The sequence below is a fragment of the Mustela putorius genome, unplaced genomic scaffold (assembly GCF_011764305.1).
Source record: "Mustela putorius furo isolate JIRA1106 unplaced genomic scaffold, ASM1176430v1.1 tig00537227_pilon_pilon_pilon, whole genome shotgun sequence".
Taxonomy (NCBI): domain Eukaryota; kingdom Metazoa; phylum Chordata; class Mammalia; order Carnivora; family Mustelidae; genus Mustela; species Mustela putorius.
In genome coordinates, this window is record NW_025422368.1 from 33,619,556 (window position 1) to 33,643,600 (window position 24,045).

General features: G+C 41.2%; 1 protein-coding gene across 3 annotated transcripts in view; it reads left to right on the top strand.

Annotated features, from left to right (window-relative positions):
* GUCY2C (guanylate cyclase 2C) overlaps positions 1 to 24,045 on the top strand; it is a 131,322-nt gene that overhangs the window by 99,193 nt on the left and 8,084 nt on the right. For all 3 annotated transcript variants that reach the window (XM_045073420.1, XM_013057870.2, XM_045073421.1), the window contains 12 exons: positions 446 to 551; positions 3,519 to 3,581; positions 4,131 to 4,202; positions 4,677 to 4,781; positions 9,463 to 9,549; positions 10,654 to 10,786; positions 13,185 to 13,322; positions 14,088 to 14,176; positions 15,774 to 15,865; positions 18,812 to 18,970; positions 21,991 to 22,183; positions 23,658 to 23,832. In XM_045073420.1, coding sequence (XP_044929355.1) covers positions 446 to 551; positions 3,519 to 3,581; positions 4,131 to 4,202; positions 4,677 to 4,781; positions 9,463 to 9,549; positions 10,654 to 10,786; positions 13,185 to 13,322; positions 14,088 to 14,176; positions 15,774 to 15,865; positions 18,812 to 18,970; positions 21,991 to 22,183; positions 23,658 to 23,832 — 1,412 coding nt within the window. The remainder of the gene's footprint in view (positions 1 to 445; positions 552 to 3,518; positions 3,582 to 4,130; positions 4,203 to 4,676; positions 4,782 to 9,462; positions 9,550 to 10,653; positions 10,787 to 13,184; positions 13,323 to 14,087; positions 14,177 to 15,773; positions 15,866 to 18,811; positions 18,971 to 21,990; positions 22,184 to 23,657; positions 23,833 to 24,045) is intronic.

A 24,045-nucleotide genomic window follows, 5' to 3' on the forward strand; every position in this document is an offset into this window, starting at 1 on the left:
CATAAATGCATAAAAAGAACAGGATTGTTTAGGAATTTAGTGTATTCTCTGGTGGCTTAAAAATTAACATATTTGCTTTTCAGGCTTACCAGTCTTGAATTGTGTCTGTTTTGTCCTTACTTTTTCCATATCATCTGTTCTGATTCTTTGTAATAGTGAAGGGCTGCCTTAGTGAAGGACGGAGACAATGAAATGAAATGGAAAGAAAAGAAATAAAAGAAAGGAAGGAAGGAAGAAAAAAATAAACCATCATCAGAAATCCTTACAGCTGACCTAATGGTCAGCATTCACCAGTTTGGAGAACACGGAGTCATACCATTGGGCTAACAACTCTCACCACATATCTACCTGAGAAAATCAGGGTTGTAAATTTCTCTTAGTGTCCAGAAGCTAAATGACATGAATGTTAATAAATACCTATTGACTGGTTCTGTTCCTCTCACAGAAAATATAAAAAAGAATATGAACTTCGTCAGAAAAAATGGTCCCACATTCCTCCTGAAAACATCTTTCCTCTGGAGACCAATGAGACCAACCAAATTAGCCTGAAGGTAAGGCAAACCTCACCTGTTGAGGCATCCTAGGGCTGGTGCAACTTGCCAGGTATTTGACAAGACTGGTAGCACAGTAAGAAATGGGCCAAGCAGGGATCATTTGCTTGGAATTGCTTAGGAATCTAAGACTTAGACATTTTCTGATTCTTAGCTTCCCGTCTTCCCTTTGATCCTCCAGTGCCCTAAATGTCAGCTGGTGGATCCAATGAACCCTTCATGGAGGCCGAGATTTGGTGTGTTACTTCCTCTTTGCCTCTGATGCAGAAGGGAAATGCATATGGTGTGCATTTGTCATGGAAGCAATGTAGAAACGGACAGAGCTTTTGTGCTCCCCTAAGCCTTGGCTGCGACTCTGCCCATGCTAAGGATGTATGGCTTATCTTGCTGGCCGTGGAAGAAAAAGGCCTCTGCTGACATTTGTCTGCATCTCCCTCGGCCAGGACATGCAACAGCAGCCAGGAGTAATCACTTGCCTTCAGGGCAGCCAGTGCTGGAGCCCAGTGGTCCCATCTGCGGTGCTTACCACAAGGAATTCACGAGTTACATTTTATCACGACTTTGCTGATGAGGAAACCAAAGGATGTGGGGTTAGAAAGCAGTGCAGGATGAACAGGATTACTGCAAATAATAAGAGTGGACACTTACTGAACCCTTCTTAGACCCGTTTTGTCTTCCCCCAAGCCCTGTGAGGTAACAGGGTTAGAACCTGGAGAACGTGGTCATAGTTTGAACCTAGTGTGTCTCACTGTGAAGTCTAAGATCCTAAAACCTACCATTCACCATATTCTTACAGAGTTTTTATACCAAAGCACACTAAGAGAAGAAGGAGACCCAGCACCTCCACATGAAGGGCATAGCGGGGTTCCCCAGCTCAGGGCCAAGTCAACAGGAGAGTGTGACTTGAGTTGCCTCCCTGCCTAAAATCAGCAAAAGAAAAACTGCAGCCTGGGTAGGGTGTGTGCATAGCTCCTGGCACTCCATCCGTCCCCTACAAGTCATCCTCTAAGAACTAGGAGCCCCTCATGCTGTACCAGGACTAGGTCTCCCTTGTCGCCAATAATGCTCTGTTCTGAATGACCCTCTGTGGCGCTGGGAACCTCACACATAAAACTCCTATTTGCAAAGACCACTTTACCTCAGGCAAGCATCAGGATAAAATCCATCCTGCAGTAATTCATAGAAAGGTGCAAATGACCATAACATTATTGGACTCCCCGAGGGAGAATTTCTAGACCTAAGTGATGAACTGGCAGTACCCCCGGAAGCAGGAAGGAGACCTCTAGAAGAAGTGCGTGCTCCTCCATCTCTGGTATGGGACCAGGATGGGCTCCCACGTGGCCCACCTCCGCATACATCCAGCTGTGCCTCCCCTCCTCATGAGCCTCCCCTGCTGCCTCAAAGCCCACATTTCATAATTGTTCTTTTCAGTGAAGCCTAAAATACTGTGTGTCTGTTTTCTTCAAATATAGATATTCCTAGACATAGAACCCATCCATCCCTCATCAGACATTACAGAACTTTTATGCACTAATTCATCAGATTAGCCAGTCACCTGCCCAAGAGAGTCTTTGGGACAATAAGCTTAGGACCTGAGAGGTGATTCGGGGCATGGGGAGTCACGGTCACGCTGTTTCAGGCAAGCTGGGAAGCATGTGGACTAGGACGAGCTGTCAGGAGAGGTTTTCCAGTGCTGTGAGTCAGGTGGAACAGGGAGAAAGCCCAAGAAGGTCAGCCAGAGGGGAAATGCCACACCACCAGACAGGAAGTGGTTCAAGTGCCCGGTGCATGCTGAAGGCAGAGAGAAGGAAACAAGACCAAGGAATGGGATGAGAAAGACTACATCCCTGTACGAGTTCAGAAAGGGACAGAAAACCATAGCAGCCAGACACGGAGAGAAGTGAGAAAGGTCAAAGGGAAGAGTGACAGATGAAATCAATGATGAAAATAACTCATTTGAGGATAAAATACCTAAATTTGCAAAAAAAAAAAAAAAATTCACAAACTTTGTTATGTTTGATGCCCAATATCTGTGTCAGTTAGAATTTCTTTCAGAGAAAGTACTGAGGTTCAAATGGTTTAAATAACCTAATCGAGGGCCCAGAAAAAAGAATATGAGACAAGGCAGCGAGCTCGGATTTTAACGTGCCCGTATGTGACACTTAGTGTCATTTAACCCGCATATGGCGCACTAGTAAAATGAGAAGAGGAAGAGAAGACATCTGACATTTATGAATCGGCACTGTGCCAGGCATCATGCTTGGAATTTGATAGAGTTTATCTTGCTCCCATTTCAAAAGGTCCTGTGGGGTAAGTTTGAACCAGTATCATTATACATCACAGGTTTCTATGAGAACCAAATTAAAAGATGCTGTAGTTCTCAATCTTTTTTTCTGCCTTGACACCAGAAGTCTGGCAGACCAAGAGCCATATCTAGCCTGCAGTGGTATGTGTGTGTGTGTGTGTGTATCTTGTTTCATTCACTATTTAACATCTTTTAAAATTAATTGCCAAATATAAAAATTTGGGAAATGGCATAGGAAAATCCATATTACCAGCTTCTTTTGACAAATCAGGTGATCTGGCAACTCGAGGCTAAACCCAGAGCTGATGGCTGCCCCCTGAGGCACCCCACCCAGTGTCCTCACTTGCATTGCTAATTGGGCCCTGAGGTGTGAGTTTGAAACTCAAGGGCTCAACAGGCTCCTCTGGGAGCACCTGTCTGTAGCCACAGACTATGATTCCCAGCAGAACGGGCCAGGAGAGGTAGATATCTGGAGGGAAGACCCTGGTGGGGAGGGAAGGTGCGTAGTGACAGGGAAACAAGGCAATTGTCACAGTGTTGCTGGGAGCCTGCCCAGCATACTGTGAACCAACAACCCACCAAACAGAGCCTCTTTCTCTGCCTTTGCAGTAGATGGGACAAGATAGAAAGTTTCTATAATAATCAGTCTTTTCTTGTGCCAGATCGATGATGACAAGAGACGAGATACAATTCAGAGACTCCGACAGTGCAAATACGACAAAAAGGTGACTAGTCTCCTCTGCTTCTCTGAACTCTCAGTCAGGCTGTGTTCCAGGCCTTCTGCTCATTGTTGCCCTGGTCCCTGACGTTGACCGTGTAATGGTGCGGGTTGACCCACCGGGTTGTTTCTGGAGCTTTTCACAGGGATGGGCAGGGCTCTGCTTCACAGTTAGAAAACTCACAGTCCTGAACAAACTGAAGGACAAATAAAATTTTTAAGGGGGGTAGAGAGTAGGAAGGAAAAAGAGAGCTGCCCAAACCACCCTAGGATGACACCGTGGCTCCGCTACAGTGGGGATATAATCCTGTAAGGGGGTTTTGTATCTTCCTTCCTCCCTGGACCCTCCCTCTTCATTTAACCGTTCTTAAAGAAACATGCAGACCTGAGCCTATGCCAGGGGCTAGGCACCCAGGATGTGAATATCAATAAAATCGCGTCACTGCTCTCCAGAGCTTGAAGTATGCGGGGAAGATAGACACACAGCAAATTATTATAATATGCACATAGTGGTCATGCTACAACATTATCTCCTTAATTCAAATGATCTTTGCAGCGAGTCATTCTAAAGGATTTCAAGCACAACGATGGCAATTTCACCGAGAAACAGAAGATAGAATTGAACAAGGTATGTGTCCCTTACTTGAAATTCTTAAGTGAGAAATAGCTTCACTCCATCTTTCCCGAGCACTCAAGTCCCCGGTGAATACAGATGCTTATGGGGGATGGAGGAAAAAAAAAAAAAAAACCCTCAGACCAAGAAATGGGAGAGACTCTACTTCTCCTTGTCGAAAATTCTGCCAACAGAAGTTGAAGAGTGGTGTTTACTGGTGTAAAACATATTAGAAATCTACTAGCATGTCCTTGAAAACGGCCCTGATATTATTAGAGCATTGTCAAAGGTTCATCTTCCAGTCTCCTTGCTGATAAAAGAAAAACTGTTGAGGAAGACGTAGTGTCCATGAGGAATGTGCTGACATTCCAATATACCAGGAACAGTACGTCTTCCCAAAGACGGCGGGCATGTCTTATTAGCGTATTAATTCTTACAGTGGCCCTGGTCTCTGACTGACTTGCTTTATAATTAAACACATTATCTTAGTTGCTTCAGATTGACTATTACAACCTCACCAAGTTCTACGGCACAGTGAAGCTTGATACCATGATCTACGGGGTGATCGAATACTGCGAGAGAGGATCCCTCCGGGTAAGAACCGTGATCATTTCCAGTTTCCTAACTGGCCAGCCATATGGGAAAAACAGTATTGAGTAGAAATGTTAAATTGTTTACCCAGTGAAAGAATATCAGAGAATTATTAGGAAAATTGGTAGGTCCATATGCTTTCCAATTAGATCACTTAGACTCTCTCAACCAGTCTTATTACATCTTTACCAAAATACAAAACACAAAAACCAAGCCAAAAATAGGAGTGTAGATTGAAAAGCCAGAGAACAGATGTGGGAAAGTGAGTGAGTACCTCTAAATTCATTTTATTATACTTACAAACTTGCTTTTGTATTAAGAGAAAAATGGATAGTCATTATGATAGCATCAGATAAGCACCGGAGACTTGTCCATAAGTCCTGGTTCTGCTACAGGCTAAATTCCCACCTTTCTCTCCTTTGGGAGGGATTAAGGGTGGCCCAGCAGTTGGCAGATGTGGTCAGGTGTTCTGGTTGAGCAAGTCCAAAGCAGAAAGAACAAGTAAGACAGGACTGAACCAAGTTCTTGGGAAGAACAAAGCTTCAAGCTAGGAATATCAAATCGCTGGGTAGTTCGGAAGGGCAGGCATACATGAGAACCATTTACATACAAGAAAGCATACATGAGAACCATTTACATACAAGAAACGAAGTCAGGTTTCAAGGAGAAACAGGACTGGAATGGGGAAATGGGCAGGAGCAGGAAGGAATCCAGGATAATTGGATCAAAGAGCATGGAAATATTTGCACGTCACCTTGAGCACCTTCTAGGCGTATGTTACAAGAGCTTTCAGTCTTCTAAATACCTTTGAGTAGAGTGACCATATAGTTTATCAGAATGCTTTGAGAAGGAAAGGGATACTATAGCAATTATGTTGGAACAGCAGATAAAAACTGTAACGGGATCCAAGCAAGCAAGGATGTGTGGTCACTGCCTTTGGGCTACATTCAGACATTTCTTAATTGTCTTAAAAATAACTTCATTGTCTGCCCTATAACAAAGCCATAATACTAAGAATCGGGGCAGCAGCAACTTCAAAGAGGTCCAAATAGTCACAATACAATATAATTTTTAAATAATAAATTTTTAAAATTAATTACTTAGAATTTTTTTAAATAAGCTTTGATTCAATTTACAAAAAAAGTAGAGTAGCTTTCAAAATGTGTGGCATAAACTCAAAACTACCCTAAAGGAAAAAAATAATAGCCCTAAGTGCTATTTTCTCTTTAAAAAATAATCTATTCAATGCAAAATTTAGAAGAATAACTATGGCCTAAGGAAAGGCAACTTACAAAGTTTAATTATTATTAAAAAGAATTTTAAATTACTTTCATGAGGTTTTTTAAATATAAAACATAAAAGCTTTGACATTGGCCCCAACAACTTCTTAATAGACACGTCTCCTGAGGCAAGGGAATCAAAAGCAAAAATAAACTATTGGGACTTCATCAAAATAAAAAGCTTCTGCACAGTGAAGGAAACAAGCAGCAAAATTAAAGGCAACCTATGGAATGGGAGAAGATATTTACAAATGACATCTCTGATAAAGGGCTAGTATCCAAAATCTATAAAGAACTTCTAAAACTCAACACCCAAAAACCTAATAATCCAGTTTTAAAATAGAGGATTTTTAAAATAAGACTTTGTAGAGAATCAACTGATGGTTACCAGATGGGAGGTGGGTGGGGATGGGTTAAATGGGTGATGTGGATTAAGGAGTTTTGATGAGCACTGGGTGTTATATGTAAATGTTGAATCACTAAATTCTATACCTGAAACTAATATTACACTGTTCGTTAACTAATTAGAATTTAAATAAGAACTTTGACTGAAAAAAAAGCCCATAAAAGCCTCTCCCACTTCTAATTAAAATTTTTAAACAAAAATACGTGAAAATGGGAATAAAAAATAAAACTATGAAAAAAAGGTATTTTCAGTTGTGAAAGATTACTTCATGACTATCTAAATGATGAAATCTTAAAAAAAAGAAAAATTTCAGAAGCAATATAAATAATCATGGAAATTTGACTCAAAAACTAAAAACTTTAGGACAATAATATTACAAGAGGATGTGAGGGCCATCTGGCTGTGACATCTGTCACCCCATTGATCACCAGGGTTGATTCAGCTGATCTGGCTGGCTAGACAGGTGTCCCCTTCCTTCCTTACCATTCCATGTGCATCCCTCCCAAAGCTGCACGCTCCATCAGAGAGGACAACAACCTTCCCCGATAAAGGAGAGGACCATCCTTCAGTCAAGGGTTTACAAATAGCTGCACTCCCTGGCTAGAACCTCCCAACAAATGAGGCGCTGCACATGACAGTCTACCTTTCTTTAACCAAAAAAAAAAAAGATATAAGAAATTATAATTTCCATTATAGATAATACCAGATTCAACTTAATTCTTTAAAACTTCAAAAAATAATTCTTGTTGTCCACATAAATACTATTCTAATGTTAAATGAAAAATGAACATCTTCTAAATTCATTTAATATTCAACAAGGCTAACATAAACTTGATGGTAAAATATGATTAAAGACTAACCACATTTATGAAATTAGGTGGAAAAGTTATAAATAAAATACTAGTAACTCTAAGCCAGTTGTGTATAAAAAGCATAATATTGTCAGATATGGTTAATTCTATGAAAGAAAAAAATATTAATATAATACATCATTATCAAAAGGTCATGGAAAACTCATATGATCATTTTAATCAGTGCTGAAAATTATTATTTAAACTGATGCTGATATAAAATAAATATACATTCCTAATAATAACAGCTTCAGGTCTTTCAAAATTATAGAGCTTCCTTGATTTACAATGGGTTACATCCCATAAAACCATCCTAAGTTGAAAATATCTCAAGTCAAAAATGCACTTAATACATCTAAACAACCAAACAGTGTAGCTTAGCCTGGCCAACCTTAAATGTGTTCAGAATGCTTACATTATTAGCCTATAGCTGGGCAAAGTCTTCGAATACAAAGCCTGTTCATGATAGAGTTGAATATCTCATGTAATGTACTGAACACTGTACTGAAAATGAGAAACGGGAGGGCTTTATGAGCAGAGAACGGTTGCAAGTGTATTAGTTATTTACCCCATGATCAAGTGGCTGGCGCACTGCCTAGCATCATGAATTGCCAGCCCAGGGGAAATGATCCAGATTCAAAATCTGGAGTATGGTCTCTACTGGATACATACCACTTTTACACCACTGTTACGAAGTAGAAGAATTGTAAGTTGAACCATTGTAAGTCAGGGACCATCTATAGAAATGCTATTCATAGGAGGGCTAGACCAAAACTGATTCATTTGATTTCTGTGAGATGAAATTTTAGAATACCAATTCACAGGGCTTAGTCAAGGGTTTCATTTGGCCTTTTAATCCCTAAAATGCCCAGTCAATATTTAGGTAGCCTTTTTCGGCGCTCTGCCCTAAAGTAGGAAGAGACTATTACCTGAGCGGTCCTAGGCCCCCTTGTGGCATTGCTAACTCATGTTGGGAGCAGACAGCAGACCCTTCTCCAGGAAGTCACTCCTTTGTGTCTTGAATCTCATAGCAAAGGCTGTGCCGATGCAAATTTTATAGTTCCTTCCCTAACATAATCCCTTTAGGCTTCCATCCATGGCAAATCCCATCCGAAACTACTTTTATGAGAAAACAAATGGACCAGTCTCTCCCTAGATAAAGACAATATGCTTCCCGTCTCATAAATATACAACACGTTGGCTAACCTTATTAGGAACAATTGATTCATCTAGGCAACACATAGTTATGAGCCATCTATTCATGCCAGACGTTGGTCTAGATATTGCAGATACAGAGCAAAGATTATCACAGAGTTTACATTTTCATAGGAAGAAAAGATCATAAATAAAAATACAAAATATGTCAGGTGCTAAGGGAAAGAATTACTTTAAAGTCTGTCTGCTCCTAATTTCCCTCCCTTAGCCTGGCCTGGAACCCACAGCCAAGGCAGCCTTATCTGAAATGATTAATGACTTTGGCCCCTTCTTTGGAAATTATTGGTGCAGTGTCTGAGTTAAAACTAAAGGTCAGATGGAGCTATTGTTTGGCTGTTCGAGTTTTACTGTGAAGAATAATTAATATCTTGGCTAAAACCCTGTATCTTGATAGAACCATCGTCGTATTAAAATGGTGAGTGCAAAATTCTAGGTGAAACAATGCATGCGAAATACAAGATCTCACTCTTATTGACAGGAGACCTGGTAAACGTAAAGAAAACTTAGGGCTGTAAGCTAATGGATGCAACTGGTCATAGAACATAAGCCTAAGGAAGGGATTCCTGAATAGCAATTCCTGGTTAAAACACACTAGTGGGATTTCAGTGAGCAAGACCCTGCAGCCCAGCCACCTGCGAATTGGACCAACAACCCACGTTCCAGGCGGTGTCTGCTCATTCCTTTATCCCTGGCAGGTAGAAGAACCAGGATTTGGGGTACTCGGGGTATCTCCTGCTCATTTCATTGCTGTGAGAGCCGCCCGATGTTTCATAGGGAAGAAAAGAAATACATTTTAAGAAACCCAGGGTGACAGAGTTTTTTCAGTTTGTTTCTGAGCCCCAGGTCCCCGTGATTAGATCATTATTAACCTCTAACCGTCTCTCCACAGTATCCCTCCTTGCGACAACTTCTTTTCTTTTTCTGTCATTCAGGAAGTTTTAAATGACACCATCTCCTACCCCGATGGTACATTCATGGATTGGGAGTTTAAGATCTCGGTCTTGTATGATATTGCTAAGGTAAGAGACCTGCAAACATGAAGTTTATGAAAATGAAAAAGGAAAACAGATCTAGCAGGCTTTCAACCTCTCTGAGCATTGGTTTCTTAACCTGTAAAATGATAATAAAAATAGAACCTATGTCAGAGGGTTGTTGTGAGGATTTTGTAAATAATGCATGTGCTTCGTATGATGCTTAGTACAAGTAAATGTTCTATACACAAGCTCTACTTTTTATGTTCATATTTTTTCTTCTCTGAGTTTGGGGCACTCATTTTCTTAGACTTCCTAGAAAGCAAAATCAATATTCAACTTTTTACAAGACTCTGTTAAGGGCAGGCAACCCTCTTGCACAAGGCAATAATGACTTTGAACGTGAATATTCCCAGATAAGATATGAAAAAGGAAGTGGATAGCAGTGACCAGGACCTCATTCAAGAATGAAGAAAAATCCGTCCCAAGATTGAGCTGTTCGATACAGTCTTAAATCGCCTTAAAGTCATCTAGGATCAGAATCCATTTTTTAAAACATTATAGAATCCCCACCCTCTTTGCCACTTTTCATTCCTGAGATCCAGGCTGAAAACCAATTTCTGCAAGGACACATCTGGCCACCAGAGGGAAACACCGCAGCCGGAAAACCTAGGGTGGGGTGGAGGGGAGGACTTCCCCTTTCATAACTGAAAGAAACAGACTCTCTCAAAATAGAAAGAGACCAAATATATTTTAAAACATAACAAGCCTAGCTCATCCTTTCAGAAAGGCAAGGATGTATTATTCATATTTTTTTAACTGAAGTAGAAGACCAGAGATACACCCACGATCACAGATGGAATAAGTGGTCAGCAGAAATGCTTAAAAAAAAAATTAGGATCAACACTTTGTTTCATATTAGATGTAACCATTTAACCACAGTCTTTAGACAATGGCCTCTTAAGATGCAATGCTGAGGCAAATAGGAAGGCATTAGTATTTTTAAAGTAAAATTAAGGGAACTAAATTTAAAATCTGGTCATGTGATTCTATCGGCATGCTGAAATGGTTTCAGAATGTCACTTCTTTCTTTAAATAATCAAGAAGCTGAAGAGTGTCCTATCTGTCTCCCTGTTATCCGAAAAATTACAGGGTATGTCATACCTGCACTCTAGTAAGACCGAAGTCCATGGCCGCCTGAAGTCCACCAACTGTGTGGTAGACAGTAGAATGGTGGTGAAGATCACTGATTTTGGCTGCAATTCCATTTTGCCTCCCAAAAAAGGTCTGTAATGAATGACATTTTTACTAGTTTCCCTGAAAAAAATTCTCACAAGTCCATGTAAGGGGTGTTGATGCTGGTCAGAAAATAAAGACCTGGAGCCACAGGAGGAAAGAGCTGGCTGGTCCTCCAACACTTCACCCTTGTCTGTTTCCAACAAGTCCTTCTTGAGTGGAGCAAACCCTCTCTGTGGGTTTCCTTCATCTGTGTGGTTCTTGATTATCAGGGAGGAAATCACCAAGAAATTACTGGCTGTGGAAGCAGAACTGGGTGAAAAAATAGACAAGGTTAGAGTCTTAAGAGACATAGAAATCAACCTCTTCCTTTGTAGGAGACAGAATTGAAGCTCCAAGAGCCCAAGATATTTGCCCAGGAAGATAGAATTCAAGGCTGAAGACCTATTTCCAAACTCTCATTCATTTATCTGTGATAATGATAAGAAATTATAATGATAAGGGGGAAAAACCCTCTTACTAGTAAAATTATTCTTACCTATCCCTTTCTGGGTTGTAATAAGCATCAAAAAAAGTAACACAAAGCAAAGTGATTTGCAGTGTTTATAGGGTCTTTCATGTTGAATATTTATCCAGTTTTTACTATAACTCAGGGTCAAACAGCCTCAGAAATCTAGCACTCATATATAATGCCTTAAAATACCACCTAGATCCAAAACTTAAATTCTGTTTCTAATTTTCTTTGGCAATCCTTCAGTTTTCCCTTCATAAAAGAAAAATCATGGGGCACCTGGGCGGCTCAGTTGGTTAAGCGTACAACTCTTGAACTCAGCTCGGTTCTTTATCTCAGGGTCAGGAGTTCAAGCCCCACACTGGGCCCCACATTGGGCATGGAGCCCACTTAAAATAAATAAATGAAAATAAATTAATTTTAAAAAACAAATAAGTGAAAGAAAAATTACAATTCTCTTAGTTCTTCAGTCACATCGAGCATGACATTGGACTCACTCCAGTAAATCCTTCATAAGTATCTACATGTGGAGGAACAAATCTCCTTCATTAGGGACTCACCACAACACAAAATCAGATGGATTGCTGGTCAGATGCTCTTCTCTTGAACACCAGCCAGTTATACCTACCTGTCTGTGCTGTTGGTTACCTGAAATGTTAACATGTAGATCTACTTGCCTTTCCTATGACCCCAAACCATTAGGATCAATCGTATAGGAATCACAAGTCACCTAAATTAAGGAGACATAAATTCAAAAAGGTAGTGAACATTTAGATGGCAAACCAAATGAGGAAAACCTGCTTCAGCTCAGGCGTGCCGCTGCACCTCACAACATGGGTCCATAGGTTCTTTTCATTGAAACCGCTGAAGACAGGAATCGCAAGAAGTTTAGAAGGAGCTAGCTAGGTGATCCTAGAAAATTTACATGGGATGGAGGAAAGTTAATGGTATGCCCTTATTGTTACTAAATAAGCTATGTAATAGGGTTCAAAACCCAAGTGTCTGTAGGAACCAAGCATGGAACACAGAAGCGCTTCACTGGTGTAAAGTGAACTACATGGGAAGTGTTCAGAAGTAGCAGGCACAAAATGTGAGAAAATCGTTTGCATTATTATTTTTTTTTTATGAGAAAAAGAGAGAGCACGAGTGGGGTGGGGGTCAGAGGGAGAAGCAGACTCTTGGCTGAACGGGGCGCCTGACTCGGGTCTCGATCCCCAAACGCTGGGATCATAACCTGAGCCAAAGGCAAACACTTAACCAACTGAGCCACCCAGGCATCCAAATTGCATGAATTATTTTTTAAAGGATACCTTGGGAATCCAGGAAAACACATCTGTGAGCAATGGTGGATTTAGAGGCTGCCAATAGGTCCCATCTGCAAAAGATCAGTGATAGGCTCTATATTTAAATGTGTTTAAACATGCATTCATATATATTAAACATAATATTTTTACGACACAAAATATATAAATGCATTTTATATTTTACAATAAAAACATATAAATTTATATATTTTTTATTTATGAAGGTTTTCATAGATGTATGCCCCAAAAGCTATTAAATCCTCAGCTGCTCATATTCTACCACTCTCGTTCTACCTATATTTCCCGAGCACTTCCTGTACCCCAGGAGCTGCTCTAGGTAGGCTGGAGGGTTTTCGGCACTTTGATCCCAGAAGTTTTGTGGAAGACATTGCTAGGTGACCTCACCCAAATCCTGACATTTCATAGTCCACTTAAAAGGCAAGGGTGTGTGTCCCCCCGCCCCACCACTGTCACCAGCATTAGCATAAACTCCCCCAAAGTTTGGGACATATAAATTCAAGGCCACTCGGATTCAGGGTACATGTTACAGAGACTTAAAGAACAAAAGTGGGTTGGAGACCCATGGGCCACTCATCTCCCTTGACTTTGCAATCTCAATGCTGAATGCACAGACCTGTGGACAGCCCCGGAGCACCTCCGCCAAGCCAACATCTCCCAAAAAGGAGACGTGTACAGCTACGGGATCATTGCCCAGGAGATCATCCTGCGTAGAGAAACCTTCTACACGTTGAGCTGCCGGGACCAGAACGGTAGGAGTCGAACTCATTCATCTGCGCTCTCAGGGAGCCTGCATTCCAGGCTGACCTCACCTCTTTGTGACCACAGCTCAGTCCCCTCATCTGCAGAATTGACGGCATATCTGCCCTGCACGTAGCACAGGGCCTCGGAGGGGTCAACAGTGTGAATGTTAGAGCGCTCGGAAGAGTGTAACATGCCAGGTGTTGTCACTGGCAGTATTATTATTGTCAGTTAAAGACGCTCTTTATAGTCCCCGCCCCCTTCCCTTCTGAGTCTAACAAAAGACATGTGTCTGTTTAACACCTGAACTAGATCACTCTAGTGGGACATAAGTGTTGCAGTTCCTACTGAGAGGAGATCTATAGTTTTTGTACATGTCCTTTCAGCGCGGGGGCAAATGCTTCCTCGCTTTCATCCAGTCCTTGCTTACTCACTGAGCACTTACGTCCCGGGTCTTGACTCTCTGGAGGGTGGGTGTCTAAGGGATGGAGGGAGGGAGGGCTAGGGTCTCAGGGGAAACTGCTAAAGGTGGTATCTGAGTTACATTTTAAAGGCTTAGTAACCTTAACTTAAGCTAACCTCCCAGGTTTAAGTGGGCATCGGACCCCTTTACCTGGTGGCGCAGTCATCCTTTGGAATGCTGGCCTTGGCTCTGTGACCTTCACCCTGGGCACCCATGGCTGTGGGGCGGGGCGGGGACCAACTCAGTCTGGCTGCTGCTACTGTGTTTCACGCTGCATTCTTTCTTGTAATTTCAATTATTCTCATCCCATCAGAGAAGATTTTCAGAGTGGAGAATGCCTACGGAGTAAAGCCCTTCCGCCCAGATCTGTTCCTAGAAACGGCAGAGGAAAAAGAACTCGAAGTGAGTGCCTCCCCCTACACGAGTTTCTGGGCTGCTCTAACAAATTGCCAGCAACTCGGTGGGTTAAAACAACTGAGATTTATTGCCTAATAGTTCTGGAGGCCGGAGGTCTGAAATGGGTCATACTTCCTCCAGAAGCTCTGGAGGAGATTCCATTCCTTTCTTCTTTCAGGAGCTTCTGGGGGCTACTGACATTCCTTGGTCTGTGGCCCCAACACTCCAATCTCTGCCTCCATGGTTACAATCTTATCTCTTCTTTGGTCTCATCTCCCTCCACTTCCCCCGTGGGCAAGGATTCATGGGATTGCAGGTACCTCCCAAGATACTCCACAGTAAGGTTCCCATCTCAAGGCCCATTACTTCATCACATCTTCAAAAATCCTTGTTCCAAATAAGGTGATATTCACAGGCTCCAGAGGCCAGATCTGGGACATTCCCTTTGGGTACCATTATCAGCCTGCCACACTCCCCGTCCTTTCTCACCTCTCCCAACTCAAGAAAGAGCTGGCTCCTGAAACCCGTATCACATTCTCAATTTTTAGGACCTAAAAGATCAAGATATCCGTGTGACACCCTTATTAGGCTTGTAAATCCTACCTACTGATTTACAAATGGATATGTTAGCATCTAGAAACAGGATACATTCCAAGACCCCCAGTGGATGCCTGAAGCCACGGATAACACTGAGTCCTATAAATACTGTTCTTTTTTTCCCCTACAAATACATACCTATGGTAAAGTTTAGTTTATAAATCAAGCAGAGTAAGAGATCAACAACAATAATGATAGAACAATTGTAACAATATAGTGAAACAGAAGGTATGTGACTATGGTCTCTCTCTCTCAAAAATATTCTTTTATACCGTACTCATCCTTCTTGTGTTGACATGAGATGATAAAGTGACACATGATGAGACAGAGTGAAGTGAATGACACAGACATAGTGAGGTATTGTTAGGTTACTATTGACCCTGCTGGTAGGTCAGAAAGAGGGTCATCTGATTCCGGACCGTGGTTGACTCAGACACAGAAGAACTACTGGAAGTCAGAATCTTCTGAGGCAGGGTCTGGGCATAAGAAACTGGAAACCTTCCTACATGATTCCCCATATAAACCCTTGTGGAAGAGCCTCCTATAAGAATCACTGCCACGTACCCACTAACCCCAACAATTTATTGTCCTTGGCAACAGAAACCTTGCAAATGTAAAGCATTTTGTCTCTCCCAATAATCTAGCCTGGTCCAAATCACATTTTTCATTAATTTAGGATGTGTGTATGTTTAACACCTGAACTAGACCACTCTAGTGGGAAAACAGCCATTTTGTAGTTCTTACTGAGAGATCTGTAGTTTTTGTCACATGTCCTTTCAGGGGGGAAATGCCTCCTTCCATTCGTTCTATTAGAACAGTGAGGCAAGGTGGGGCGGGGTGGGGGGCAGGCCGGGCAGAGACAGACTCAGGGGAACTCAGAAATCTCATCCTCATTGTCAGAGCTGAATTATTTTGCAAATATTCCCTGCATCAACTACTCCCATGGAGGGAAGGCAGTAGGATTGGATGCTGCCCCCTAAGCCAGACCACCCCTTCTTTCTTTCAGGTCTATCTACTCGTAAAAAACTGCTGGGAGGAAGATCCAGAGAAGAGACCAGATTTCAAGAAAATTGAGTCTACACTGGCCAAGATATTTGGGTATTATCGAAACTTTCAAATTTCCTTACTAATTTCAGATTTTTCTAATAAGAGTTGGCATTCAGTGGCACCTTAGATTGGAATGCCTGTTCTAATGAAAAGTCTCAGGCCACAACACCGGTCTCAAAAAAATTACAAGGATGGCACCTGAGTGGCTCAGTCATTAAGTGTCTGCCTTCGGCTCAGGTCATGATCCCAGAGTCCTGGGATTGAGTCCCACATTGTGCTCCCTGCTCTGCAGGGAGCCTGCTTCCCCCTCTCTCACTCCCCCTGCTTGTGTTCCCTCTTTTGCTCTCTCTCTCTCTCTGTGAAATAAATAACAAAATCTTAAAAAAAAAAAAAAAATACAAGGAGATGGGGACAAACCATTTTCTCATGGAATAATCACTTGAAAAGTTAAATACTCGAGAGCAGCTCTTGCCTGATTAAAAAATAAATTCTGACTGATCATAAATATGTCTGTTAAAAATATAGTTCCCTGGGGCACCTGGGTGGCTCAGTTGGTTAGGCATCTGCCTTTGGCTCAGGTCTTTATCCCAGGGTCCTGGGATAAAGCCCTCCCCTCCCCCCAACGTGTCTGGCTCTGTGCTCAGAAATGTGTCTGCTTCTCCCTTTGCCTCCCCCCCTACTCGTGTGCTCATGCTCTCTCTCATAAATAAGTAAAATCTTTAAATGTAAATAAGTTCCCTGACCCTATGAATCTGCAAAGCCATTGAATAATTCTTAAGCTCAAGAAGTTTCTTAAGATGTTAAAATCAGCAACTTTGACCTTTGATACTTAAGACTTATGCCCTGAATCAGATTATAATTCAGGATCCAAAACAAAAACAAAAACAAAAAAGCACACAATTACCCAGTAAAGTTCAATTCTAGATTTTCCATGTTTCAGTTATATACAGTGCAGAGTGAGAAAAATAACCGTGAAGTAACATTAGTTCTGATTTCTAGACTAGGATCTAATAGTAGCTTACTGTGGGACATTGAGCAAAATGCTTACCCTAACTGGATGTCAGTTTTCTTATTAGTAAAACCGTATTTGAATAGGACGATTTTGGCAATTCCTTTCAGCTCTAATTCTCCATAGTTGTCATTAAGTCAAAGATTCAGATACTTAATGAGCCGAAAAGCCCAGATCTGAGATGAAGTCGAGTGAAATCATGGAAGGGTGGTCATTGATTGGTACATCTAATCTTTCATTTGTGTGAAAGGAGCAGAAAGTAATAAACGATGTAATTCTTGCCCATTTTTCATTCTTTCGCAGACCTTTTACTGAGATCAAATGAGACTGTATGTGTGACAGATGAAATGTAAACTCACGAAGATAAACTGGGCCCCCAGTACTTGGCCTTGAATAGGGTGGTTCTCAAAGTTGGCTGCACCCCGAGATGGCCTGGGGTGGGGTGGGGTGGGGGTTAAAAAAACCAGTGCCAGAGTCCTGCCCCAGAGAGTCTGATGTCATTGCTCTAGGGAGCAGGCTGGCATCGGGAGGATTAATAGCTTCTCCAGTGATTAAAATATGCAGTCAAGGTTGAGAAAACTGTTTTAATTGAATCAATTCATCACGAAGGATGGTAATCTATCTTCATCCTTTACACCTGCTCCCTTACCAGACTAGATGCTATACCAGCCTCAAGGAAGGACCCCTGGGGAACTTGTTAAAAAACACCATTTCACAATCCCACGCTTAGTGGTTTCCAGTCATTTAGGTCTGTGGTAGGACTCAGAAACCTATCGAATTTTTAACAAACACCCCTCCCCACCCAGGGGATTATGACGGAGGCCATCTTCTCCTTGAGCTTGGAAGTAGTAACTTAGAATTGTTGCTGTAATAGTAAGTGGTAGGGTTTATTCAGCCCATTCAATGGCACCATTTATGTTATAAACATTATCTCGATCCTGAACAACCCTGCGGGCACTCAGTGTACATCCCGACAAGCCCTGCGCCAAGACCTGCCTGGCGTTGCCAAAAGCTAGCATCTGGTCTAAGTCTCCTTGGCCTAACAAATCATTCAAGTTGGGTTTTTTGCTATGGGAGCCCAGCTCTCTGTTCTAAGGAGGTAATAGAAGGCTCAGAGTTGTTGTTGTTTCTAAATATTTTATTTACTTACTTGACAGAAGGAGAGAGAAAGAGAGGGAGAGAGCGCATAAGCAGGAAGAACAGCAGAAGGAGAGAGAGGGAGAGAAGGCTTCCAGTGAGGCAGGGAGCCCAATGCAGGGCTCGATGCAAGGACCCCAGTATCACAACCCGAGCTGAAGGCAGATGCTTAACTGACTGAGCCACACAGGCACCCCTTGGCTTTGCTTTTCTTGATCCTTCTCTTATCGTTGCATTTACCACTGCTAGAATCTTCAAAAAAAAAAAAAAAAAAAAAGTTCTCCCTGTACTGTAAATTATTAAAATTTCAGAAAACAGGTTTAAGCAAACAAGAAAGAAGAAACATTACCCATTTGTCAGTAGATGACCACTGGTTTTCAGAAGTTAAAAACAATCATTTTTGCCATTTTGCCATTTTTCCTTAATATGTTTGTTATTGTAAAGAATGCTGCGGCTTCTCATGTAGCTAATTCTCAGCACATTCCTGTTGCTTCCTTTGGATAGTTCCTAGAAGTAGCGCTGGTGGACTGATCAGTGTGTGTCCATTTTAAGTTCATGACACATTTTGCCAGTCCGTCCCTCCAGAAAGGTCATAGTGTATGTTTTACCTCCTTACCTCCATTGATTACCATTGTTCTAACATTTGGTTTTCTTTAAAAAAAAAAAAAGAAAGAAAGAAAAGAAAAGAAAAAAAGAAAAACCTTACATCTATTTCTATTTGATTTTTCCAGAGGTTGATTTTGTTAAATGTGTGTTGGCCATTTTTATTTTTTTTCTTCCATTAACTGTCGTATCATATTTTCCCACTGTGTTGCTGGATGTTTATGCTCTTTATCTATTACCACATACAGCCTATTTCACGACCAGAAAAGTGAAAGTTATATGGACACTTTAATCCGACGTCTGCAGCTCTATTCTCGGAATCTGGAACACTTGGTGGAGGAAAGGACCCAGCTGTACAAGGCAGAGAGGGACAGAGCCGACAGACTTAATTTTATGTTGCTCCCAAGGTAAGGCAAGTCCTCCTGCCTGGTAAGTTTCACAGGATTCCGCAGGTCTGCCTTACTCCCTCAAGCAGAAAGAAAGCATCAGCATCTTTGTCTAATATTGTTTTTTCCTTTATATGTATATAGGATCATTCCCTTTTACACATTTTTTAGCAAATTACTGAGTTTAAAAAAAATACTTTGTTAAAACTTGGTCTGGTTTGTACTCTAAATATCTAGAAGAGGGATACCTGGGTGGCTCAGTTGGTGAGATGTCTGACTTTTATATTTAACTTGTGTTAATTATTATTTTATTCTGAACCCATGCTTCATTTGGAATATCAACTCTGCGTTATGAAAGGAATGATTTTGAGTCCATGGGAACTGTCTTTTAAATAAAGAGACAGTTTCTCTTTGGTAAACCTGAGTGAAGAAGTAGGAGACACACACATGCTTTGTTCAGTCACGCGTGCCCTAAGGGAGCCTACTGCAGAATCCTTGTGTCCCCAGAGTGCCAAGGAGCAGGCTGGGAGTTGTACCCCGAGCATAGGCTGGAGCCCTTAATATTCCCATCAGAGATGGCCGTTTCTATCAGAGCTTCATAAATGCTAGTTGTATGATGCAGAATTCCTTGCCTGGCCCTTCATGCTGAGTGGTGACAAAAAACAACATCCAGATCATCTGGCTGCCTTCCCAGGGTGTCCTCCTCAGTAGTCTTAACCAAAAGGATACTCAGAGGATTCGTAATAGCTGGCTCGCCACCTCAGACTTTTAATCTTACTCCTGGTGTAATGTGCCCCTTCGACTACTAGATGGTAGATGTTTTATTTGTTTTAATTATTGAGTACAGTTGACAGTGTTTTATCAGTTTCAGATGTACAACATAGTAATTTGATGATTCTATACATTTCTCAGTGCTCACTGCAGTAAGTTTAATTACCATCTGTCATCATGTAACAGTATTACCACAGTACTGACTGTATTCCCTGTGTTCTACTTTTCATCTCCGTGGGTAGATGTTTTCATTGGATTGTCAAAGTTGACATAACATGGTTCTCATCAACACCTGCAACACGCTGTGCCTCCAGTGCACGTCACTTTTAAAAAATGTACATGTAAAAAGCATGTATATTTGTACAAGAAAACTAAAACATACACCAACAGTAACTACAAGAATCAAAAAGAAATATTTATTGGCAAAATTGCAAATAAACAAAGACAGGATGTAGGAACCAGATACTATTTAAACACTTATTTAACTTATTTAAAGTGCCCCTTGACTTTTGAGACAGTAAAATAGAAGTTTTTTTTTTCTTGTGGGGGGCCTCTCCAAGACATCCACTGTGTTCGTTAATCTGTTTGCGTCAGCAACAGCCTGTACCAAAGCTCGCCAGGTTGAGTCACCGCTCTTCATTTATCCTACAACATTAGTTTCTCTCTCTGGGCAATGTACTAGTTTCCAAGCCATATGACTTTTCAGATATAAGCAGTAATAGGAAGGGTAAAGATGGTGAAATGTCCAATTTTATCATTACATTTTTGTAGCCTTCAAAAAATTTGCACCCTTATACTGAGCAGGTCAAGAACAACCACCCCAGAAGAGCCCTGAGAATCGAACCAACCACATCACCGGGATGTTTCTCAAAAGTCCCAGGCTTTATCATTGCACCAATTGAAAAGCCTTCCCTCGATGCTTTGGAGGTTCTCACCACGAGTGTTGCATGTCCTTGTAGTTAATGAACTGTTTTCTGGGAGAATGGCAGACATGCCTCCTGCGATACAATCAGCTTACCTCCAGATCTTCCTTGTCTCCATGAATACCCAAGGTCTGGGTTGTGGAGGAGATGCCCTGCAGTAAAAAGACCGAAAGGCAGATGTTACTGAGTACTGGATCTGCCCTTAGTGGCTGTGGGGCCTTGTGAGCATCATACTTTATTTTTAAGCCTCAGTGATCTCAGTGACCTCCATGGCACTTCCCAGCAGCCATGTTCTGATTCTAGTGGTTCCATACTTGGATCCTTTACAGAGAGATCCTAAGGGCAGACAGGGAGCAGCAAGTCTCATGTTGGCCCCACCCATTTTTCAATGAAAGGACAACTTGGCATGTCAAGAAAGTATGGTGTGGAGTTCCTTCTTTGTGGTTCTCTCTGAATTCTGAGTCTGATATACTACTCCTTTGATTTGTGCAACAAAGATATTCTAAGTTGTTTTTATCTGACCTCTGCCGTTTTACCATAATTTTAACTTGTTTACATAGTGACTGACTTTGCTTTTTAAAGGACCAAATCTACCTCAAAAAATATATCAAATAAGTTCTTGCTCAGAATATATCAAACTTAATTTTTAAATGCATTATTCTTTTATGGTGATATTAAACAGTACCGTGTAAAATATGCCTGGGAGGCAAAACTTGGCTCTAATGAAAAAAGTCAGGTCTGGGGCGCCGAGGTGGCTCAGTTGGTTGAGCGACTGCCTTTGGCTCAGGTCATGATCCCAGAGTCTCGGGATCAAGTCCTGCATCGTGCTCCCAGCCCCATGGGGAGTCTGCTTCTCCCTCTGAACTTCAACCCTCTCATGCTCTGTCTCACTCACTCTCTCAAATAAATAAAATCTTTTTAAAAATTAAAAAAAAAAAAGTCAGGTCTGACAGCTGCAGTGATTCAAACTCTTACATTAATGATACACTGTCCTCAACTTCTGACAGTCAGCATCTAGAAGAAGATGAATGTCAATAGAGTGGCAAAAAGTGGGCAAGTGTGTATACATATGAGGGTTATATCTGTGCTAGAGTTATATTAACATGCTTATTAGAGTTAATAATCAAGTATCAAGTTGATGCTAAACCTGTGTATATTCCTCTGAGTTCAAATGTGTGTGTAAGTAATATATTGCAACAGTCAGTATGTGCAACCAGTCTTTGCTTCCTGGTCACCCCCACCCAAATTCTAGAATTCCTTGTGTGTTGTTACTACTGTCTCAAAAATTTATGCAAGATTAAAAAAAATTACTGAAGTTGAAGTCATTTTTTCCCCTTTCTCATCTAGGCTAGTGGTAAAGTCTCTGAAGGAAAAGGGAATTGTGGAGCCTGAATTGTATGAGGAAGTGACAATCTACTTCAGTGACATTGTAGGTTTCACCACCATCTGCAAATACAGCACCCCCATGGAAGTGGTGGACATGCTCAATGACATCTACAAGAGTTTTGACCACATTCTTGATCACCATGATGTGTACAAGGTAACCACTTCACCTAACAGGCTGAAATGGTTGTACTACCCCTGGCCAGCAGCCAAAGTTGGTTGGTTCCTATTATTATTCAGATCTTGTCCTAATTTAAGATTTCATGAATTCATGGTTGAATCTGAAGCTAAAGATGCAGGGAAGTAAAAGAGTAACAAGGGTCAGAAGTCGGAATGCCCTTGTAATTTTAAGAAGCAGTTTGAAAGAAACAACATAAAGTTCATCAGGAATGAACTTTGGGTACTAAACTGAGAGAAGATGGCATTCTCTCAAATCATCTTTTTTAAAAAAATGGACAGTGTGTAGACTGATTGCCAAGGAAGCAGAGAAGACACTGGAGCTATAAAGAAGAATAGGAATCTGTTGTTGAAATAGCAAGCAGCATTCATAGAAGACTAAAGAAGAACAGGGAGAACATTCTGTAAGTTCAGTACTCTGACTGGAGTGCAGACACATTTTGGGCTCATAATGTCTGAGAAGAGTAAAGGAGAATTGATTGAATTCCCACATTTTCATGTTGGGAAAGCAGCAGAGCTTATGGAGCACATAACTTAGAGCTATTTGTTCAAATCCCAACTGGCCCTACCTGTGTGACCTTATAAAGTACATTTAACTTTGGCAAGTTAAAGTTTCCCTATCTGTAGAATGGGATGATCATAACACCGAACTCAGCGGGTTACTGTGAAAGCTACTGAGATAAACAATATGCCTGAAATACTATCTGCTCAAGCAAAACTTAGATGTCACTCGTGTAACAGTCTGTCATAATGCCTGTTACCCACAGAGGAGATGTCCCTTTTAGGGTTTGTCTTAGCACTGTCTTCACCCTATGTGGTAGGTCAGAAAGGCATATAGTTCTTGTTGGATAGGAAATGGTTATGTATTTTAGAGATGGTTGGCAAAGAGAAGTTGACGGCCAACAAACATGAACTATATGGTTATGAAAATAAAATTAAGAGAGGTCATTTATCAAAGAATTATGTTTATAGGATACTGTTGATACAATTTTACTTACTGTGAAAAGGGTTTGAAATTGCTATACTATAATAATGTACATTACATCTTGAAGGAGCCTACAATTATTTTTTGTCAAATAGGACATGAGAAAAAATGTTCAGTGTTAAAGGTGACTTTTCTGGTAATTACAAATGTTCCTGAAATTATATACAACCATTCAGACTATGTAAACATTATAAAAGTGTCACCACATCTAGGTGGTTTATATTATTATGAAGTACTTTTATAGGTCAAAATATTTTATAGCTGCTTTACCATTCATTTAAATAGACTATAAAACCATAAAGAAATTAGCAGAGACCTGCTCTTGAGCTAGTCTCAGGAAAAGTAGTATGGGGCTATGTTCACACTGAGTTCTCAAAAGCTTTTGTTTTGATATGCCATCAACTGCTTGTTTTTTATTTCTTCTGCCTTTTGAAGGGGTAGGACCACTAACAAGCAGCTATTTCCACAGGTGGAAACCATTGGTGATGCCTACATGGTGGCCAGTGGTTTACCCAAAAGGAATGGCAACAGGCATGCAATCGACATTGCCAAGATGGCCTTGGACATCCTCAGCTTCATGGGGACCTTCGAGCTGGAGCATCTTCCCGGCCTCCCCATATGGATTCGCATTGGAGTTCACTCTGGTACGGAGTTAAGCAGGGTACCAAATGGGAACTGTATGAATCTCTGTGCACCAACTAAATCAGAAAGGATAAAGGGTCTCCAGATGGGATCGATTTTCCCATGAAGTTTCCTCTTGAATCTGCCTGCCAAATATGACATCCCATTACACAGCCTGACATAAGTCGAACCTCCTTCCTGAGTTCTAGGGAACAACACCTTCTGTAGCAACCTTT